The following is a 21,372-nucleotide window of genomic DNA, read 5'->3' as shown; positions in this document are numbered from 1 at the left end:
ATCTTAAAATTTGGTCACTATTCCTTGGCCAGAGGGAGTTCCTGTAGTATCTGCTGGTTGGCTGGCCTGATGAACTCTAACGGGGCTGGTAGGCGGATGTAGAGCCATGCAGGCTAGCTTTTTTTTTTTTCCCTCTCTCCAGTTTTGATTCCAGGCTAACCTAGTTATCCCTTTGCTTTAGCCTTATATTTACAATATAGACATAAAAGTGGTATTGATCTACGCATATAACAGCCTGTTCTCACTGCCAACACATCAAACAGCGGAGCATCATGTCCTGAAGCACCCCTCGAGTCGAGAGCGAGAGAGTCCGAGTCATTGGTTGGTAATTCACAGGACTTTCACTCCGGAGACCCTGATTTGCGTCATGCGAATAAGAGTGTTTCCCAAAATGTTGGACTCAAAACAAAAGTATATAATGTGTCTGCTTTTTCAAACAATCACTCGGAGTGTGTCGGTATCCTCATCACCTTCCCACCTTGCACCCATTTAGGTGAAAGCATGACAGTTCTAAACACGGCTGATTGGCTGTTGGGCTGCAGCAGCCCGCCCCCTGCGCCGAGCTCCAAGGACTATGGTACAGAGGTGCATGTGTGTGAATCCAAAGCTTAGAATTCATACAGCGTTAACCTTGAATGCAAAAAGGAATTTGTTTCCTACAGTTCGGGCTGGTCCTAGAACTGCTGTTTTCTTGTGCCAGAATTGCAGTGATGTTCATTGAGCAGTGCGGTGTCATGTGCTCTTTGGATCCAAGTGTGAATTTCATTGCGGTGTGTGTGTGTGTGTGTGTGTGTGGAGGTGTTTGCATATTTGCAGGGTTCCCACCAGGCAATGTTTGGCAAGCTGGGGAATTATTGAAGATTTTTTTCTTTGAAAGTTAGCAAATATCCAGCTTGATTGTACCACAGAAAATACAAAAAACAGGAACTTTCGGTCACGGTGGTGTTTTCCAAAGTCATTTAAAGCTTATTGTGGGAACCCTGCACGCAGAATTTACTTCTATACTAGAACTGCATGGTGGTGTCCTCTTTTCTCAGTAAGGTTTTCTTTGTGTGTGCGTGTGTGATGTGTCTTCCTTAGTGGCCTCCCCTAACACCCATCTTTCCTGTCTTCCTTAAGTGAAAACAGAGCCTATGAACAACAGCGATACAGTCACTACGACAGGCGACACAGTGCTGGACACATACGCGGGCTCAGGTAACACACACATCTGCCCACAGACAAACACACACACACACACACACACAACCTCTCGAAAAACATATCGCACACAAACGCCATCATCCGTTTCGGCTCGGCGGTACGCCCGCTGAAAGCTCTAATCCCGTGAAGTATTGCCTGTCCTTGGATTACGTCATCAAAGGCTGGCAGAGTGAGGGTGAGAGAGAGCGAGAGACATTTTTACACTTGGCCTTTTTTTTTTTTTTTTTGACTCACACACGACCCTTGTGCTCCTTCACACTGCAGCACAGGCACACACACACACACAGTAATACACAAAAACCATTAAGCAAACACACAGTGAGGGTTTAGACGCAGCGGGGTGTTTGTCAGTATTGAGCTCTGACATCTCAATGACCACAAACAGACATTGTGTTTGACTGTGAGGCCCGCTGTAAGGGGTTTTTCACGGACTACAGTGCTCTCCGAAGGGGGGAGAGAAAGTTGGCCCCTCTCCACTCGAAATGCTTCAAATTATGTTTACTGGAACGACTCAAACGAGCCCGAGGCCTCGAGTTGTGCTGTCCAGGAGTGGCTTTTTTGTTGAATGTGAAGGGAAACAGAGGATTTGTGTCGACACCATTCATAACCCAGCGTTGTCTTGTTGTTTTTGATTACCCTGCTGTTTTTAGTGATCACCAGCAGCGGGTACAGCCCTCGCTCAGCCCACCAGTACTCCCCTCCCCTCTACCCGTCGAAGTAAGTTGGACTTTTTTTCCACAGTTAAAAAGCTGCTTTCTGAGAATCCTCATCAGCAGTTGTCATCCGGCTAATCCGCCTTGTGTCTTCCTCTTCTACCTCAGGCCGTACCCTCACATTCTCTCCACGCCGGCGGCCCCTCCCATGCCGACGTACGCCGGCCAACCCCAGTTCAGCAGCATGCAGCAGTCGACCGTCTACACCGCTTACTCCCAGACGGGACAGCCATACGGACTGTCCACCTACGGTAACCATAAACACACGCTCGCCCACAAAGACACACATCAGAGCGGCTGATTATTTTGTAATCGACACCGAAAGAAGTGTCCAGCTCTAGTAGAACAGCTGTTTAGTTTGTAGAGATTAACTGAAGTAGAGAAAGTCTTGTGTCAAAGATTATTCAAATTATTGAAAAAAAGTAAAGAAGCACAGAAATCTAAATGAGATCATTTTTCTCTTGTTTTTTTGATTGGCTGTCGAGTTTGGGGCCAGAATTAGAAAGCTAACAAAATGCTTACTCTGAAGTCCTGAAAGACTTAAACGAAAGTGATGGCAACAAAAGAAACGTAGAAAAATAAGAAAGGAAAATGAATGTCAACTAGGATGGCACCAAGTAGAGAGCATACCTCCGCCAAGGCCCGACAGTCCCCTTCAATGTGAACAAGTCAAACTCGACAGCCCTGTATCACTCCAAATTTTTAACATTAATTTAAGGTCACCAGATCTAAGATCCGCATTAAATTAAACGCCTAATTCTCTTCATCGAGACTTGTGCATTATTATGTGCAGAAAATGAGAGGAAAAAATTAATGGGGTCCATTCTGGGCCGAGACCCATCGCCCGTCCAAGTGTCCCGGAAATCCATCCAGTAGTTTTTGTGTAATCCTGCCCACAAACAGACAAACCACCAACAGAAACAGGGGAAAACATAACCTCCTTGGAGGTTAGGACCTTGGAGGAGGTAAAAAAAACTAGTGCTAGAAATTAAATACTTCACACTGACGAGCACGACATAGTGAGATCTTTTGACACCAAACCAAAGAGTGACGTACATCTAATGCAATGCAAGTAAAGTGAGTACGGCAATGTCATTTAAACACTGATAATCTGTAGTTTTAAGGAGACAGATTATGATGTACCCTATATAAGCATCATCTAATATCTTGGGGTTTGTTTTTTTTCCTCGTCACAGACCTCGGCGTGATGCTGCCGGGCATTAAAACAGAGAGCGGCCTGGCTCAGAGTCAGTCTCCTCTGCAGACGGGCCTCAGCTACAGCCCCGGCTTCACCACGCCTCAGCCCGGACAGACTGCATACTCACCCTATCAGATGCCAGGTCAGTTTCGGACCACGGCAAATATGCTCTATATCTTTCTATCCTAGCTGAATCTTACCTTTCCATGTTTCTGTACCCATATTTCTTCTCTGTGGTCTGATTGCTCTTTTTTCTTCTTTGTGTCCTCAGGTTCCAGTTTCACTCCTTCCTCAGGCCTCTACGCCACCAACAACTCAGTGTCCAACCCCGCCAACTACACTGCCACACAGCAGGTACCTCAGCGGCTATAAACTGTGTGTGTGTGTGTTTGGTATAATCCAGCTGAAAAGTTTCCTAGGGGAGTTTTTTTGCCAGGGCAGATCAGCCATTGCTACATGATTGCTCGGAGTGGTCAAGTACAAGTCATTTGCCTCATTAATGCCAGCCCGGACCGAAGCCGAGGATTTCGAACTCAGCGTAGTAGTTTCGATAATATTTCCAGTTCCGAAGCGGTTTTACAGGCACGCTCGGACAAAAACTTTCCCCATTCATAGATGCTTAAAGAAAATAAAATCTGATTGCAGCGCGACAGGGACAAACTGGAGAGCGAAACAGACAATCAGTCTTTGTGAAAGAGTGTTTTGTTCTAGATAGTTCTCCACGTCCATATGATGAATTGTGCTGCGGTAGTAAAATGCTTAAAGGGGGATTTTAATGTCCCGCTATGATAGATGTGGCTGTTTACAGGAAGAAAGTGAAGGTTTGGCTTGTGTGGGTGGATTAAGGGGGAATGGTGTGTGTGTGTGTGTGTGTGTGTGTGTGTGTGTGCGCATGTGTTTTTGACAGAAAAAGAAAATGCAAGCGATAGAAAAAGGGAGAGCGAGGCTGATGGAAAGCCAGTCTGTGTGTGTGCAGTGTGTGTGAATATGCACGCTCGCATACACACATTGCTGACTTCACGACAACTGTGCGTGTGTGTGTCTTTGTGTGTGTGTGCAGACATGTGGCGGTGCTCCAATCTGTAATGACTTGTAGAGATGGACGTAGTGACAGGTTTAGAGAGCTGACTCACAAAAGCGTCCATCTCCGCTGGGTCAGTAAAACGCCTGCGACACAAGGCTTTAATTGTTCTGGAGATCCAAAATACAGAAATGAGGGAATAAAAGATTAGAGACATGAGCGGCACGGCTTGTAAAATCTCTCTTCAAAAGTCACTTTGAACCTCTCCTGTTTTTTTTATTCCTCATGTTTTTTGCTCTTTGCCTCCCTTTGTGCTTCACTGTGTGATGTGTATCTCGTGTTCGTTTCTCCGCAGGATTATCCCTCATATACAACGTTTGGCCAAAACCAGTATGCCCAGTATTATCCCGCCTCCACTTACGGGACTTACATGACCTCCAACAGCGTGGATGGCACAGGCTCCACGGCAGCCTACCAGCTGCAAGATCCCGCCCCTGCCATGACCGGACAGGCTGCTGAACTTCACCCAGGTTTGTATTAGAGGAGACGGAGGTTAACATGCTTTAATGCTCAATAAACACAGCAGTTTTCTCATACTCTGTTTTAGCTCCTGTCTCTTTAAGGCCCAGTCCGCTCTGATTGGTCAGCTCAAACACGGCTGAGCCAGCGACGCTTAGCGTGTCTCAAGTTGGCTCTGTGGTGTTTTAGGCTTCCAGTTAGCTTCACTTCTACTGTAAATAAAGGCATTAATTATGTGTCATGGTGACATAGTGACTGCTGACGAGGCGTTTCTGGTACTTCAGGAGCAGTGGGAGAGAAGAGCTCTTTTGGGCTTTTTATCTTTCAAGATCTTTTTCAAGCACAAGAACCTACATAACACACCGAAGGAAAGGAAAAACAAAACGAAAAGGCATAATAGGTCTCCTTTAAGGAATACACCACTCAGAATTAAACAATTCTAACATAAATATGCAAACAGATGTCAGATTCTTTCACGCTTTTTGATACTGGCTGGGTAATCTTGTTTCCAGTAGAAATATAGCAACAGTTTGGGAGTCCAAAAACTCGCTTTCAACCACGATGAAGCCCAGGAATTAACTTCAGACCGAAGCCATAGTTGGCTGGCACCGTGCTCGCCGAGTGGTGAATCGGCATTTGTTCACATCAACTCAAAGACTTTGATCGGAGTGAGGCTGTGTTGAATGTTGCACTTTTGTAGCCGAGTGAGAGAACGGGTGGAAGAAAATGCAAAATAAGAGAGAGCTCAAGTGCAGCCGTATGTGCAGAAATATGGCTCGCTATTCAGTTTTTTTTTTTTTCTCTGGTTTATCTTGGCTGTAATTCAAGAAGCCTGATTAAAGGAGCTTATCATTCTTCCTGTCACTGGCACTTTCCCTCTCGCTGCTTTTTCTCACTATTTCTCTCTTTCTCTCCTCTCGGAGTTACAGTTGGTATCTGTTTTTTTGTGTGTCGCTCTCGTTGCTCTTTTTGTCTTTGTCCACCCCCTCTCTCCCCTCTCTCCCTGATTGAGACATAACAAAACGAGAGCCGAAGCTTAGAGTCTGGTTCTAGTTACCACACAGCAGTGGGAGCATATGGCATTAGTGGAGTGTGTGTGTGTGTGTCTGTGTGTATTTGTGTGTGTGTGTGTGTGTGTTCGCACACACACAAGAATGTGTGTGCGCTCGTGCAGAATTTTGCATCTTTGCAAGAAAGCATCAGATTACCCAACTTCTCTGATTTATTGCACAGATCCATCTTTGCTCGACTCTGTTAAATCTTTACATTTCATGTTATCGTGAATCAGTCAAGACCATCAATGGCACTGTTGTTTAGGATTGCTCGGTAGTTTTGATCTGTCACGCCAATTACCTTGAATTATTAAACCTGACACGATGGCTTATTGCTGTACAAACTCTTGAGTTATTGCTTTTCCTGACGTGGATACAACTCACAGAGCACCTGTGGGATCGGCTCAGACCGCGGCGTTTGCTGTTGCTTTAATTTAAATATAGTCTGTGATCGCCCGGTGCAGTTTGAGACGGACATTTGATCAGTTGGACATTAAAATGTTTAATGTTTGCACACCATCTCAGGGGACTTCGATACAGTGCAGAGCCCCTCCACGCCCATCAAAGAGCTGGATGACCGAGCCTGCCGGAGTGGGGGGTCCAAGTCCCGGGGCAGGGGCCGCAAGAACAACCCCTCCCCTCCCCCTGATAGTGACCTGGAGGTAAGGGACCAGAAAACACCCACTGACTTAATATTGCATTCAAATCTCTGTGGATATGTGGAATTCTCTTTGATCTTCATCCTGTTGAATACAAGAGAGGAGAGGCTGACGGAGTGCGGGACCACCCATATCACCGTCCAGTTGAGCATGAATGAACATTAAAGGCTAAAAACATGGAAGCAACATTACCTTTTTTTTGTTGTTGTTGTTCTCCAGAGGGTGTTCGTGTGGGATCTAGACGAGACGATCATCGTCTTCCATTCCTTGCTCACGGGCTCCTACGCGCAGAAATATGGCAAGGTAAGATGGTCGCCCTGCCTCCGCTGGACGTCTGTTATTATTGTGTTGTGATGACTCAAGCCTGCGTTGTGTCTTTCCATCCATTTTCTTTCAAATCTGCCAAAATGGAATCCCAGATTACAGCTTGGACAACGCAGGTCTGATTATGATTAAATGACGGCTGATGAATATTAGCTCAAAAATGACCACAGCTGGCCAAATGGTGGATTTATAACTGGAGATCAATCCTTTAATAAGCCTAATGAGTATTCCCGGAGTGCCTGGTGGAGTTTTTTTTTTTTCGCCCTGGGCTGTGCTTGGCAGGCTGCATGCAAGCGACCCTGCCCTGTGATCGGTGGAAGTTGTTGGGGCTGTAAGAAAAAGGAAAAGATCCGGACCTGAAAGAAGCACTTCCACCTCCTCTTTACGTTCTTCTGAGTAAATAAGAATTACGTCTCCTAAAAGATCATTTCCCCGAAATATCATGTAAAGATTTTCTACATATAAAACTACAAGTGACTAAACTGCAAGGTCCGCTGGTAATAAAGCATGTTGAATAGAGTTTGTATTTGTATGTTTTGGACTGTTATTGATATTATTGTTATAATAAAGGGGCACTTCGTAGATTTGAAGAAGAAATTCAAAGTCAGAATTTTGAGAATTGTAAAATATATTAATGCGGTAAAAATAAAAACTCAGATATATTTAATTTTTTCCGTAACTGAATAAACAAGCTGTTGGAAAATAAGGTCCCCGGAACACTGTTTGAAGCTAGAAAGGTGGCAGGGTCCGCCACATATAATCACAGTAAAACACTGTGAATTTGGTTTGTTTATTTAGTTTGCTTATGTAAGAAAATCTGTCAATGAAATACTTTCTCTTCTGATTAAAATTTCTTCCCCACAATGCACCTTTAAAAGCACAATAATCATTTGTCTCTCGCTGGCCAAACTGGCTGACTTTGAGGAGGACTTGTTTTGTTTCAATTCTCAATTTTCACGCAGTGTTTTATAAAGTCAGATATTAAATATGAAAACTCACAATGAGCACACCAGTCGAATGAGCTCCACTTCCTCCAGTATAAACATCACACTGAGTACTTCAGGAATGTTACGGTCAATTTATGATGATGACCACATACACGAAAACATGAGTGAGTCTTTAAATGTCCAACATGTTAAGAATACATTTAAAAACCGTGAGTGATTACAGTTCGATAATAATTTGTCATGCTAATTTTTTAACTTGGACTGATGTTTATTCCAGTCTTCTTTGGGATCTTATTCGGTGGTCTCGGCCTTCTCACATAACAGCTACACTGTTTATAGTTCCCTTTATTTTAATAAGTCTTGGCTCTGATCTGGGATCATCATATGTGGCCAAGGCCACAGATTTTTATTGGGTGATGTCGTTTCCTGTGGGCACTGGCCTGCCTGTACGGGGCTTTGCGTCCCACTCTTCAGCCTGCAGAGCATGTACTGATATTCTTGTTTGGCAGTCAAACAAAAGCTGGCATGGCACAATCATGCTATTTGGAGCCAGCCATAGGAGCCCAGGCATTTTACAGATAGGATTTGTGGGCACTGATGTACTTCCTAGTTGCTCCGCAGTCGTGGAATTTAATGTTTGGCAATTGGGATTTAATGGGTACAAGAAAGGCCCTGGTGAGCTGTAAATTACTGTATGTGTGGGTGTCCATGTATGTGTGTGTGTGTGTGTGTGTGTAAAAGAGAACACATGCAGCCTTGTGGTTAATTCAGCTTGTATTGTATTGTTTTTATACGAGAGAAATATGAATACTGACAGATAACAACTCAATTTAAATCTTGGATCTTGGAGAGAGAGAAAGCTGTATGTTTCTCCTAACTTGTAGTGAAATAATGAATGAGATCTTGTGTGAGATCTCAGTGGTTTAAAGGGTAACTCCACCATTTTTTTTTCATTTTCTTATTTTTTCACATCAAAGGTTTAAGGGAAGTACTGCATATAGTGCATATGTAAAAAAAAGTAATATGAAGCATTTTCTGGCTCCAGAGGAAGCTGCGTGTAATCTGGTAAACTGCTTCCAGTGATGTCGCTCAGTGGCTGAATTGCATTATGGGTAATGTAGGCATGTTTGCAAATGAATTTTGGTTTTGCTTTCTTCATTTTGACTTGTTTTCAAACTGTCCATCTGTGTGTTCAGAATCCCTGTCGCTACAGGAAACAACAACATCAGGTTGCTCTAACACTAACCTGGTTACTAACGGTATGAACATTAACAAGCTAGAAGCTCTTACCCTGTCTTTTGTGGGTTTGTCTCTCTACCTATCTGCAGATAGGTCTGTTGTGTGAGCCTAGGTCTCACGATAGAATTTCTTAATGTGTAATGAAGCACAATCACAAGTATCCCAAAACAGATAAGATACATGTCAGAATATGACTGTCAGAGCATTTTCTTCACCTCATTTGCTGCTGCTGCCCCTCAAGAAATATAGTGGCAGCTGTGTCTGTTCGCACCTCGCCCAAAATAGTGTTTACACTGTTGACATAGGAACCACAAGAGCCAAGCACCCTTCTCACGCGGGCTCTGATGATATATCTGCTTTAAATGAAGTTTCACTTTTTTTAATGAACATCTTTTTTTCACACAGATGCGCACTCGCCTCATTTCTCGGTGCAGGAGTTATTGTAAGCCGGGATAGTTTTCGTTGAAGTGTTGAGTTTCCAGCGCTCGAATGATAACAGCGGAGGTGGAGAGCTGAGTTGTTTCAGGCTACTCTGGCCGGAGCCAAAGTAATATTTGCAGTCCTCTGTGATTGATTGAACTTGTCTGGCAAGATATTACAAAAAAAAAAGAAAAAAAGCCACCTCAGCGTTTCTGGAGCCCAAATTCGGCTGCTCAAAGGGAATTCGCACATTTTCAGCTGCGAGTGTTTCGACACAAACCGATGTTCATTCCTTCGCTCTGGACGTTGGCCCACGTAATCATTACCTGAGAGACAAAACTCGAGTGCCTCGTGTTTCCGTGATTGACAGTAAAGCAGGAAAAGAAATGGTCAGAATTTCTGCTATCACTATTAGCAGCTGTTAACTTTACTTTATGGAGCACACACTCTCTGTTTTTCTTTTTTTTTTCTTGCACTCAAGAATGCTGTCCATCTCTCTCTCTCTCTCTCTCTCTCTCTCTCTGTTTCTGTGTCTGTGTGCCTCGCTCGCTCACTTTCACTCTCCTTCCTGTTAGCTTCTTTCTATTCTGGTCGTCTGACGGCGTCAGCGAATCGCGCGGCAAGCTGTCGTCCCTTGCTGACCTATCACAGATGATGGTTTTTGCAGCTGAGCCCCGAGCTGGCAGGGCAGGCTCCCAAACACTCTCTCGTGCACGCGCGCGTGCACACACACACACCATTCACATACCGCATACACACCACCACAGCATCTCCCTTTGAGGGGAGTTACTCTCTGCAATACACTCTCACCCCCTGCACACAACCCCCCCACCAACACCACCAAGCCATAAGGAATGTTGATGGGACAGAACAAGTGCAACCTGTCTGTCAGCATCTGCTGTGATGCGTGGAGTGTACCAGCTCTACAAGTGGTGGGAGGGGAGGGTGATTTGGGATGAAGAAGGTGTTTAAAGCTTGGAAATTAGATTTTGGGGGGGGACAGGAGGAAGTCACGTCCCTCAGAGAGAGTAAAAGAAGTAAGTTGTCATTATGTTGATGTCATGATGACAGTGATGTTATCTTCCTTATCCATTAGGACCCTCCTATGGCAGTAACACTGGGTCTGAGGATGGAGGAGATGATCTTCAACTTGGCCGACTCACACTTATTCTTTAATGACCTGGAGGTGAGATATCAGACTGACACACAAGCACACATTCAAAGTTTTACAAAGACATGTTGAAATGTTTGCAGTTTTTCTTGCACAAAGCGCAACGTGAAACACTTAAAAGTTTCTGTCACTCAGTCAAACACTGCTACTGCCCTCTAGTGGTGTGAAGTGATGTAACACACCAGATTACTGTAAATCAGAGGGGCCCAACAATGAAACTTCATGGTTGATCGCAGCACCTGTTGTAATGTTCAGATGCAAAGTGATCATATGCAGACACCTTGTGATAGATCCTGGTGATCCAGTTTCTGAGTCTGATCCAAATTGCTTTCTTACCTGTTTATGAATACGGAAGTTAAAAAGACATTTTCTTCACATATATGTTGATTTTTTTTTTTTTTATTGACTCTCAGGGCTTCCAGAGTACTACGATCCCAAGTTTCCGTAGTTCTGCCCGCCATACTCAGATCTCAGCGATTAAAAAATTCTATGTTTATTTATGCTTTGCTAAAAACATCTGGCGGGCTAAATACAATAAATGCTGCACCAACCGTGATATATACAAGATATATTAATCATTGATCATATATAAGATCATATTAATATTGTGATAAACATATGACGATCTTAAGTCGTTTTAATGATTCATTTTCATTTTCTTGCTTTGTCATATCAGGTGGCAGTAATAACACTAGTTGCCACCCACCATTCAATAGAAAAAGAAGATGGGGCAGTATCTGTAGCTAACCAACAAGTGTTATTTTGGTTTTTGTACAGTTACACAAACTTTTCTTGCAGTTATTAAAGACTCATCTCCCAAAACAATTCTGTATATTGCAATAATATCATTACTGTGATTTATTTGGCCCATCATAGTCTTCCAGTGAAAACTGGATATTGGGACAGCCCTGCCTTACATTCCAGTTTTTTCATGCTTAATTTGTATCGAGCATAATCATAATTCACTTAGAATTTCATTTTCTACGTTTCCAATCCAAGTCCTTAACTTATTATTCGTGTTTGTGTACAGGAGTGTGATCAGGTACATATTGATGACGTGTCATCAGATGACAATGGCCAGGACTTAAGGTGAGGATTTAACTATTTATATGTTTTAAAACAACAACTGTAACTTCCTGGAGAAAGATAGCACATTGTTCAGTACCCAGATCGTCAAGTATTGGCGCTTTGGACTGGCGACTCAGGTCAGATCCGAACCAAAGCGTCAGTATTTGACCATTTAGGGATGACACTTAATCAATCAAATGTCTTTCCAGGTAGGTACATGTTGTTTAAACATTAGTGTAAACATTGTTGATGTTTTTGAGTTATTGTTATTGGCTGATAATTCACCAATTACAGTATTACTCTTTTTAAACTTAATTTTGTCTATATGATATAAAATACATATATTTTCTTTGCATTTTAAAGGCAGTAATAAATTGCATTCTTAAAGTTATGGGGAGCTGTGTTAACAGTACTGAATTATAATAATAACCAGTTGATCTTTTTGTTCTACCAGAGCAGATTTTTCAAATAAAACATATCATTATTATTGACAGTACTTACAGTTTTGCAACTGATGGCTTCCATGCAGCTGCAACCAGCGCCAACCTGTGCCTGGCTACGGGTGTCCGCGGCGGGGTCGACTGGATGAGGAAACTGGCCTTCCGCTACCGACGAGTCAAAGAGTTATATAGCACGTACAAAAACAATGTGGGGGGTAAGCCAATCTGAGGGGAGTTTGCTGTACACCGGTACACAGTTAGGAGGGGGATGGAGAGGGAGGGTCAATGTTCAGTTTAACCACAAACTGCATGAGTGATGAAACTAGATTTAAGTTCTGTCTGAAAAGAGTCGTGCACCAAAGGAATTTTGTCTTTTCAATACATTATTTCCTTTAATTCAAGTTATTTTTCATGGTCATTTTTACAGTTTAATACAACTAAAGATATTGAAGGTCCCCTATTGTTAGAAAGCCTTTTTTAAATTATAATAATAAAGCAGGTATTGATGCTAAAAGGACAGTCCTGCTAAAACTGACCAATCGGAGCAGACTGGGTTTTTTGTGGGAGGGGCACCTTAAAGAGACAGGATCTAAAAACGGAGCTTTGAGACAGTAGGTGAATAGAGATCCTGCTGTATTAGCCTGAAAGTGAGAATAATATGTGACCTTTTTAATAAAATTATTATCTAAAGACAGAGGAACTAATAGTGAATGAATAAATACTCATGAACGTAACACACAGAACATGCACTCATACGTTTAATAAAGAATACAGGTGATCAGTCATCTGTTTTTACAAAAATGGGTTCATGAAAACAGATATCAGGGGCAAAGCCACTGTTTGCCAATATTTCTTTATTTTTGCCACTTTCCGATTGAATCATATGGACAATTTCATGCCAAAGGGAAAAACATATATTAACAATGATTTGTTCAAGACTGGAAACAATTCTAAAACCGTATTTAGACGATAGGACATCCAAAAACTCTCCATTGGAGCCTCTTTAAATGAGATTTAGCAGCGTTGTACCAACGACAAGCACCATTAAACTATCAAGTACAAATTGATTCTGTGAGGAAACTAAACACTAAACACCGTTTGTAACAATTAACACCAATAACATATGTGAAACACTATCTTGAAGGCCCAGATAAGAACGGCCTTGTGTTGAGCCTGATGCTGTGAGGTTTTACTGAAGTCACGCCGTGTGTTCAGGTCTGCTGGGTCCTGCTAAAAGAGATGCCTGGCTGCAGCTCAGAGCCGAGGTGGAGGCTCTGACAGACTCCTGGCTCACCCACGCACTCAAGTCCCTGTCCATCATCAGCTCCAGGTGCCACTCTCCATTACATTTATTCTCAACCTTGTCCCCTCCCTCCTGCTAATTAATAAGGTCTAGATACAAGATCCACATTCAGGGTCAAAGGACATAAGATCATGATCCGTTCATCAATCCTCTCTCTGCTCTCCGTCTTTGTCCCGCAGGAGTAACTGTGTAAATGTGCTGGTGACCACGACGCAGCTCATACCAGCGCTGGCTAAGGTTCTCTTATATAGTCTGGGATCTGTTTTCCCCATCGAGAACATTTACAGTGCGACAAAAATAGGTAAGGTACAAACACTGGTGCTCACACAACATACATTTCATAAAATCTGAATAAAAATGAAATATGGTGTATCACTTAATGTAGAATAGAAATAATGAAATAGTAATTGACTCTATATTTTTTATTTATGGCATCCTAACAGTTCAAAGGCTGCATGTATTCTGATGATTATCTAACTTCACATGTTACTGATATCTCTTTTACAATGTTAAATGTGTTCCTCTAGCACGCAGAAAGTTGTGATATATTAATAGTGAGCTGGAAGGGAACTTTATCATGTTTTATCTACTATGGAGGCATCCAAGAAGGCATCTTCAGCAGAATTTCTTTTATTAATTTATTTTTGGGGGTCTGGATCAAAATTGGATCAAACAAACATTTTTTTGGTGACGAGGACTTTCGGACCAATTAGGCAAAGTTCTTGCAGGCTTTCTTCAGAACCTGAAAAAGGAGAGACACTGCAACGAAACAAACGAATTCAACCGACCGACTTTACAGCTCTTTTACTTTTGACGCTTTTCATTTATTCCCGGGGAGGATGAGAAAGAGATGATACAGGGGACGTGGAGCCACAAACCAATCAGCTCTGCGAATAGTGGGGCGCAGCGGGGCGTGGGTATGTCATGCATAGTTCTTTAGTGCGCTTGCATAACCCAAACTAACTGGATCAAATGTATACAATGCAACGAGAAACGTGAACCGTTTCGGTTCGGACTTTACATCCATCCTCAACTTAAGATGATCCTGATCTTTCCTGGAACAACATATAACCCACGATTTGCCAGACCCTCAGTCGGTTGCGTCAGTGTACCGCAAACTGTGGCCAACAATAAATCCAACAATACATCAATCTATTCAAAGTAAACAAAACAACTCGGATTAGGTCACCCCCCGTAAGTCTCCTGGAAACATAACTGTGCATGAGGAGCCTGCATTCATTTAGCATTCAGCAGCTCGCGTATAATGTATAGGAAAATGTTTGACTTTTGACATCACTCGTGAGCACGTCTCAAAGTTAAGTAAGTTTGCCTGAATTGAAATACCTGTAGTGGGTTTCAGAGTCAATCAAGGTGAGCGACCTGTTGTGGGATAATGCTGTTTTCTTTGTGATGCGCGCGTCTGTGAAATCCTCTTCTCACGAGAGGCCGATCGGGGTGAAATTCGTGCACGTACGCACTGACAACGTGCACGTCTGCATCGAGTGCACTTAAAAAGCGGCAAAACCACATCCACATGTCCTAATTTTCCAAATAAAATCAGAGCAAACGCAAGTGAAGATTACAATGTTTAATGCGACATCCACACTGGACATCTTTCATGTGCATATTTTCAGTGCTTGTGCACATATTTCAGTGTTTTAGCCCTCATCAGCCTCCCGCATCTTCCTCCTTGTCTATTCTCCTTCACCTCACCCTCAATGCGCACCAGCTCTGTCTCTTCATCTGTTCTTATTTCACCACAAACGACAAGTGAAAAACCTGTGAAAGCCCGTTTGTTTGTCTCCAGGCAAAGAGAGCTGTTTTGAGCGTATAGTCTCCCGCTTTGGCACTAACATTACATATGTTGTGGTTGGCGATGGGAAGGATGAAGAGCATGCGGCCAGCCAGGTAAACAAACGACTTTCTGAACTCTGACCCCTCTGACCTTCCTTCCTCCCCCTTTGTTTATTTGTTTTTTTTGCAGGAAAAGAGAGTTGCTTTGAACGCATAATGCAAAGGTTTGGCAGGAAAGTAGTGTATGTTGTAATTGGGGACGGTGTGGAAGAGGAGCAGGCGGCCAAAAAGGTAATGGACCCGCAACCTCACCGTGACCCCGCCTACTCCTCACAGTGTGAGCTCTGATTGGACGAAGCCTGCCTTTCTTTGCTGTAGAGGTTTTGTGTTGGTCGTTCACTTTTTCTGTTCTACCTGCTGTTGCTTTTTTTTTTTTTCCTTTTTTTACCGAGGGTGTGGAGAACTTTGATTGCAACTGTCAGAGTGAAACTTTGAGATTGAGGCTTAGCTAATGTCATTTTGCAACCAAATATACCAAACTTGTGAGCCACCTGAAGCCAAATTTCTCAAATGACTTGTTGCTCTGAATCGTACACTTCTGAAGTCAACATGATCTGTGTCAAATTTTACCCTGTAAATGAACGGCTGCACACATGTACAGTGGCTAAGCTTCGATCAATCTCATTAGATCTGAGCAATAATGTTGGATTTCATCCATCGGTGTGTGGAGTCTTGTTGTACTGTTATACTGCAGTTCATGTGAGAGAAAAAAATGTTATATCACAACAAACTAGGACATGTTTCTCTAAGCGTGAATATAAATCCCATCTCTTCTCCAGCTTTTGGGTGTCATTCTTAACGCTGGGTGCTGGGATTGTTGAAGGAACACTTAGACGTTATGAGAAATGTGCTTGTTTGCCGCTTGGTCAGAATTAGATTGGAGGATTGATACTAGTGTCATGTCTGTCCGCTAAACAACATTTTTTTTTCTTGTTTAATTCAAACCTAACCTTTGTTTTATGGGCCAGTGAAGTATATTACTTTATCAGCCAGGCAAACCTCATGTTGAGAGCACGAGCTGGTTGGCTTAGCTTAGCGTAAAGTGTTGTCATCCATCATAATATCACACATAATTATTTCTACACATTACATAACATTTGTTTGGGAGCTTCAGAGGTGTACTTGTATACCTTTGGATGGAGCCATACAGGTTTTTTACTCCTCCATTGCCATTCTTTATGTAAAGCCAACAGCTATTGACAGTAGCTACGGCCTTAAAATAATATAGCAATATTTTTAGACTATATTTATCCAGATGTTCTGAAATTTACATGATTTCCATTATGATATAATAGGCCATTGATATACTGCCCATCCGTAGCCCTATTGAACAGGCACATCAGAGTGTAACATCAGTCAGAAGAAGATAAGCACATTTACCATAATGTTGAGGCTCTTCCTTTAAGCCTTTACTTAGGATTGCATGGATTTTGTTTGCAGTGCTTTTGCAAAGCAAGCAGCTACAAGCTACTGTAGGGTAGCTTGCATGACTTAAAGGTGGTGGTATGCAAGCTAAGACTCAGTACTGCTGGTTTTAATGACGTGTGTGTGTGTTCACTCCACAGCACAACATGCCTTTCTGGAGGATATCCAGTCACTCTGACCTGCTGGCACTACACCAAGCACTGGAGTTTGAGTACCTGTAACTAATATAGCAATATGGACTCATGCAAATGTTACTATGGACATGGTCAGCCAGGCAGCCCCCTTCTTTTGTATAACTATTTAAGAACAAACAATACACTGCAACCGTTTTTGTGATTTTATTTTTTTTGTCTTGTTTTTTTGAACGTCTGGATTTACAAACTCTGAACGGTCTTAAGAAGCAAAAGGAGAGGTGAAAGGGGGTTAATGAAAAAGAACAGTGGGCTGAAGAGGCGACTCCACTACCCAGCCCCCTCGATGCTGGTAGCGGACCTCTGTGAAAACCCTGTCTACTATCCTTGCAGCAGACTGAAGGCCTGTAAAGGCTGAAGACCTCGCGTGGCCTGGGAGGCGGCCTCGTCGGTTAGTTCTGGAGCACAAAGGCCAGTGTCCGGCCTTCTGTGGGTCACCTGGAACGACCCATCTTCAATAAATGAAGGCTACTCTGTACAGGCAGCATTATGTGTGTGGAGATAACGGCTGTTTTTTTTTCTAAAAAAGCATTTTCTTCCTGGTGGTATAATCACAACAATGCAGTCTTGTGGCAGAAACTTGTGTAAATTATTTACAATAAACTTAAAAGGGCAGTGGTGGATGTTTTTGTCAAGGAAAGGAAATTTAAAGCTTTGGGATGTTTTTTCCTCTGGATTTTTGTAATTTTGGGGGGAGGGTGAGGGGGACTGAGGATGTGCGTTATGATGTGTTGTGCCTTAATGTGTTTGAATGTCTTTTCTTTATTCAGAAATGTCTATGTATGTAGATATAAAAATGGAGAAAACTTATCCAAATGACCCATGCATCTTGTCTTCCCTCATGAAGTTTATAACTGACCAAATATCAGATAGCTAAAGTAAATTGAAACAGTGCTGCATATTGATAGTCCACATTTCCTGGTAGCAAATAAGCCAGATAGGAATGTGAGAAGTCAGAAGTCAGACACCCAACAACTTTGTCCTCTAAACTTGTTCTTGCTGACATGCAGAACTTCATTTCCATGAACTGAACCATCCAATTTTCGCGTTTGCAATCTAGTCGAAACCCAATTTCATATCTAAGCAGACCATGATTTTATAGTTGGTGATAATAACTTCAATGGGCTCACTGGTGTTCAGTTAAATATTCAGGAGTAAAAGAAAAACGCTTGAGACAAAAGCTTATTTTCCACGATTTATTGACCTCTCATTTCTTGCCTTTGAAGTATTCTTCAATCACATCCTTGGCTTGAGACTCCTTGCCATAATCCTGTAGACATTAAAAAAGTTGAGATTAACAAACACTAAATTTTAAATTACAGCCCAGCAGACAATTTGACATTTTTTATATTCTAGCTCTGTTCCATGCCTTTGCTGGAAGCAAAGCAGTTACCACAGTAAATGTATGCTGCCATCAAGAGAAATATCCCATCCAAAAGCAGCATGCTTGTACTAAATTATAATCAAGTGGAACAATTTTTAGACGTCTCGTACATCAACATACACATTTTGGAAACTAGAAGTTTACATTGAGCAATCTGTGTAAACCAATATAGCTCTGAGTTTGACATTACAGAGTTGATCTTTCAATGACAGACTGTATGTAGCCATTCTTAGGGACCCCAGACATCACTGATCGATGAAGGGGCTCGTACCCTGGCTGTCATATAGCCAAGAGTTATCAACATCAGCTGCATGGCACAAAGCACAAGCATCTGCACTTGATTGGCATTCTACAGCTTCTTGCTGTAGTCGACTCAAGAAAAAATTTTTGGTTCATTTCTTTTAATTGAATGCACAAATGGTGTAACTTACCTTGACCACGACACAGCTGCAGCCCACCACCTTGCGGGGTTTGCCCTCACGGTCAATCTTGCACAGACCAACCCACTCGCCGAGCTTCTTGTTATCATCAACCTGAAATCAAGTTAAAAAGCATCTTTCAAAATTGAGTCACACTACGAGAGTGAAGTAACAAATGCAGGTTTAAATGCTTGTGCAGCAAGATAAAAAACACAGCAATGTTTGTACTTGGCTGTATCTCAGACAGAAATTGGGTAACAGTGGCGATCTCCTCATAGTATTCAGTAGAGGGAGCCAAATTATCATCAGCGATACAGCAGTACATGATAACATGCCATCTTAATTCATCTGTTGCACAAAACATCTTTGCATGAAAATCAGATGAAGAATTTCCCTTCCTAATGTTGGATGGGTAAGGGAATCCAAGCAGCTCATGATTCAATAGATGTTTATTCTAGACTTTTTTTTTTTTTAAACAAATCACACAAAACCTAGGATGCATCAACAAGCGCTGGTATTAAATGGCCTAAATGACCCGGTTATAGGTCAGGTTAACTCGCCATTTTCAGTGTGTAGCTAGCTAGCTCTAAGGCTGAGGGATATTGTAAACATGCAAACAAAAAGGGATGAAAGTACTGTGTGAGGCAAGCCCCCCAATGATGGGCTCTAACCCAGTGGGTCAGACTATCCCAACCAAAACACAAGAAGTTGCCCAACATGACAAACATTTACATCTGCTGCTTCACTTTCCAAATTGTTCGTCATCAGAAACATGTTGCCAAATTGTAACAGGCCGTTAATTTGACATTTCTACATCTAGACTTTCAAGAGAAGCTTGATTTAGAATCCTTTCCGTTTACCCTCACTCCTGATGATTTCAGTCTGGCTCACCTTAATCAGGTTGATCTGATGCTCAGCGCAGAGGGCCTCCACCAGCTTGACGTACATGGGCTCGTCGCAGTTGGCTGCAAGGGCGCAAAGATGGGCCTGACGCCTGCAACAGAACACTGAATTAGCTTGCAGCAAGCGTTTAAACATGTTCACACTTCCAAATTTGATGGCATATCTCAGACAGAAATTGGGTAACAATGGCAGTCTTCCGCACGAAAGCTCAGTAGAGGGAGCCAAGATATCATCAGCGATACACCCACTCAAGACCAAACAAAGTATTGAAGTAATTATTTTTCCCCCACATACTTGTCCAGGGCCTTGGCAGCCTCGCGGATACCACGGGCTAGGCCATCGTGGATGAGTGCGGTCTTGAGCACTTCAGGGAGAGCGGTGTTGACATCCATGACACCTCCAGCAGCAACGCTATTAGAAATGGGAGGAAAAGAGAAGGTTACAAAAAGTTACCAAAATGGGGGATGACAAATGAGTGGATTTTAGTAGAGCTTCCAGCATGTCAGAATAGGGATCTCACTCATTGTAGAGTGAAGGGGTATCCGACAAAAGAATAAAGAGTCATCATTCAAGCACCAGAGAGCTCACTAAAGAGGAATGTCATACGACAGCTGACCATTAAGCATCAGTGGGGTGACAAATCTAGCAAAGTGGGTGCAACTGAAGAAACAATCTCCTGTGCAGATGATTAGTTTGATTTAGACATTTTAGGTCAAGTTAAAAACTAACTCTAGGTGGTTAGGTTATCTTATGCAACTTATCCTGTTGATGAAGGCATGTTGACAATGTCAACACGCATCCAAGCTGTTTTTTGTTTTTATCATAAAGCCATTTTTGAGCTAGATTGCCTGTTAACAAATCTAAGATGCACATCTATCCTCGTTAATTCTCAATTGCTTGTTTGGGTATTTTCTTCTACATTGCCATTTATTGATTTACATATTTTCTTCATTTCCCTGTCAGATGTCAAGTCTGCAATAAGCTCACGTCATAAGCAAGGAACAGAACACCCTGCAAAAATAAAATATTTTTAAAAAGGTGGTTTTCAATAACAAGTCTATTTTGCATTCATTTCTAAAATGGCTGATATAGCTCTCACATGGCAATTTCATAAAAAAAATGTATACACACCCAACATCCACTTAAATTTAAATGCAGCTTCTCATTAAATATCTTTTAAAGTGCATCAAACATCTGTATGGCTGTCAAACTGACATACAACCGATATGCTAACATATTGAGGTTGTGAGTTCAATTGCAATAACTCTGTTACTGACAATGGTTGCATCCTTCATGCACAATGCCTTGTCAGATTATTAAAACAGGTTCATTTGCTTGTTTTTTGTGTCAATTATTCCAACTCTGACGTTGGATTAAATAAAATCCGCGGGCTGTACTCGATTACAAATTTGGGCTCCAAGGGGAGACGTTACTACACTTCCAGATTTCATACATCGTTGCAATGACGTTTCCCCAGTATAACGACACCTTCACTGGGTTCTAAGCAAGCTCATTAATGGCCAAACTTCTTACAGGTTTTAAGCATCCCTACTCTCCATAGCTGTTTGACATACGCAGATATGAAGTGTCCATAAACCTGCTACTCGGCTAAGCTAGCCAGTTAGCTCGTGTAAACTTGCAAGTCTATTTTATCACCACACCAGTCATTGTAGGCAGCCTGTGGTCGAAATGACTTAAAATTACAGCACCACCAACAACATTTTCCACCAAAAGTTGCTTCAAGTCAGCGGTGTCTGCTCGTTAGACATCCCGGCTAACACTATGTGGGGCTAGCGGCATATAAAGGAGTCATGCTCACCCTTCCTCGGCCATTGTTGATATTTGATGGATGTTCGACTTAAAAGTTCTGCAATAAAGAACAGATATGAAAGGAGAGTTATTTTCCAACTAACACAGGT

The 21,372-nt window shown here is 42.3% G+C and overlaps 2 protein-coding genes and 3 non-coding genes across 11 annotated transcripts in view; 1 reads left to right on the top strand and 4 right to left on the bottom strand.

Annotated features, from left to right (window-relative positions):
• eya4 (EYA transcriptional coactivator and phosphatase 4) overlaps positions 1 to 17,557 on the top strand; it is a 49,345-nt gene extending 31,788 nt beyond the window's left edge. For 2 of the 5 annotated variants that reach the window (XM_030406204.1, XM_030406207.1), the window contains 16 exons: positions 494 to 577; positions 1,120 to 1,197; positions 1,854 to 1,920; positions 2,025 to 2,167; positions 3,113 to 3,256; positions 3,386 to 3,468; positions 4,491 to 4,665; positions 6,232 to 6,368; positions 6,585 to 6,668; positions 10,392 to 10,481; positions 11,497 to 11,555; positions 12,029 to 12,189; positions 13,190 to 13,304; positions 13,457 to 13,578; positions 15,262 to 15,362; positions 16,697 to 17,557. In XM_030406204.1, the coding sequence (XP_030262064.1) occupies positions 494 to 577; positions 1,120 to 1,197; positions 1,854 to 1,920; positions 2,025 to 2,167; positions 3,113 to 3,256; positions 3,386 to 3,468; positions 4,491 to 4,665; positions 6,232 to 6,368; positions 6,585 to 6,668; positions 10,392 to 10,481; positions 11,497 to 11,555; positions 12,029 to 12,189; positions 13,190 to 13,304; positions 13,457 to 13,578; positions 15,262 to 15,362; positions 16,697 to 16,777 (1,724 nt within the window). In that variant the 3' untranslated portion in view covers positions 16,778 to 17,557. Of the gene's footprint in view, positions 1 to 493; positions 578 to 1,119; positions 1,198 to 1,853; positions 1,921 to 2,024; positions 2,168 to 3,112; positions 3,257 to 3,385; positions 3,469 to 4,490; positions 4,666 to 6,231; positions 6,369 to 6,584; positions 6,669 to 10,391; positions 10,482 to 11,496; positions 11,556 to 12,028; positions 12,190 to 13,189; positions 13,305 to 13,456; positions 13,579 to 15,084; positions 15,186 to 15,261; positions 15,363 to 16,696 lie in introns of all 5 variants that reach the window. The other 3 variants (XM_030406206.1, XM_030406209.1, XM_030406205.1) reach the window with 2 other exon arrangements.
• A 372-nt stretch (positions 17,558 to 17,929) lies between these two features.
• rps12 (ribosomal protein S12) overlaps positions 17,930 to 21,372 on the bottom strand; it is a 37,543-nt gene continuing 34,100 nt past the window's right edge. For all 3 annotated transcript variants that reach the window (XM_030404366.1, XM_030404367.1, XM_030404368.1), the window contains 5 exons: positions 21,273 to 21,320; positions 19,748 to 19,864; positions 19,442 to 19,544; positions 18,563 to 18,664; positions 17,930 to 18,017 (listed from right to left, as the gene is read on the bottom strand). In XM_030404366.1, the coding sequence (XP_030260226.1) occupies positions 19,785 to 19,864; positions 21,273 to 21,320 (128 nt within the window). In that variant the 3' untranslated portion in view covers positions 17,930 to 18,017; positions 18,563 to 18,664; positions 19,442 to 19,544; positions 19,748 to 19,784. The remainder of the gene's footprint in view (positions 18,018 to 18,562; positions 18,665 to 19,441; positions 19,545 to 19,747; positions 19,865 to 21,272; positions 21,321 to 21,372) is intronic.
• Positions 18,784 to 18,866, bottom strand: LOC115574706 (small nucleolar RNA SNORD100). The gene has a single exon (XR_003982561.1). It is a non-coding gene; the product is annotated as a small nucleolar RNA SNORD100 (small nucleolar RNA).
• LOC115574707 (small nucleolar RNA SNORD100) lies at positions 19,612 to 19,696 on the bottom strand. The gene has a single exon (XR_003982562.1). It is a non-coding gene; the product is annotated as a small nucleolar RNA SNORD100 (small nucleolar RNA).
• LOC115574702 (small nucleolar RNA SNORD101) lies at positions 19,951 to 20,027 on the bottom strand. The gene has a single exon (XR_003982558.1). It is a non-coding gene; the product is annotated as a small nucleolar RNA SNORD101 (small nucleolar RNA).

This window comes from Sparus aurata, chromosome 22 (assembly GCF_900880675.1).
Source record: "Sparus aurata chromosome 22, fSpaAur1.1, whole genome shotgun sequence".
NCBI classification, from domain to species: domain Eukaryota; kingdom Metazoa; phylum Chordata; class Actinopteri; order Spariformes; family Sparidae; genus Sparus; species Sparus aurata.
Note: the sequence above shows the minus strand (reverse complement) of the source record. Positions and strands in the feature narration are given on the sequence as shown.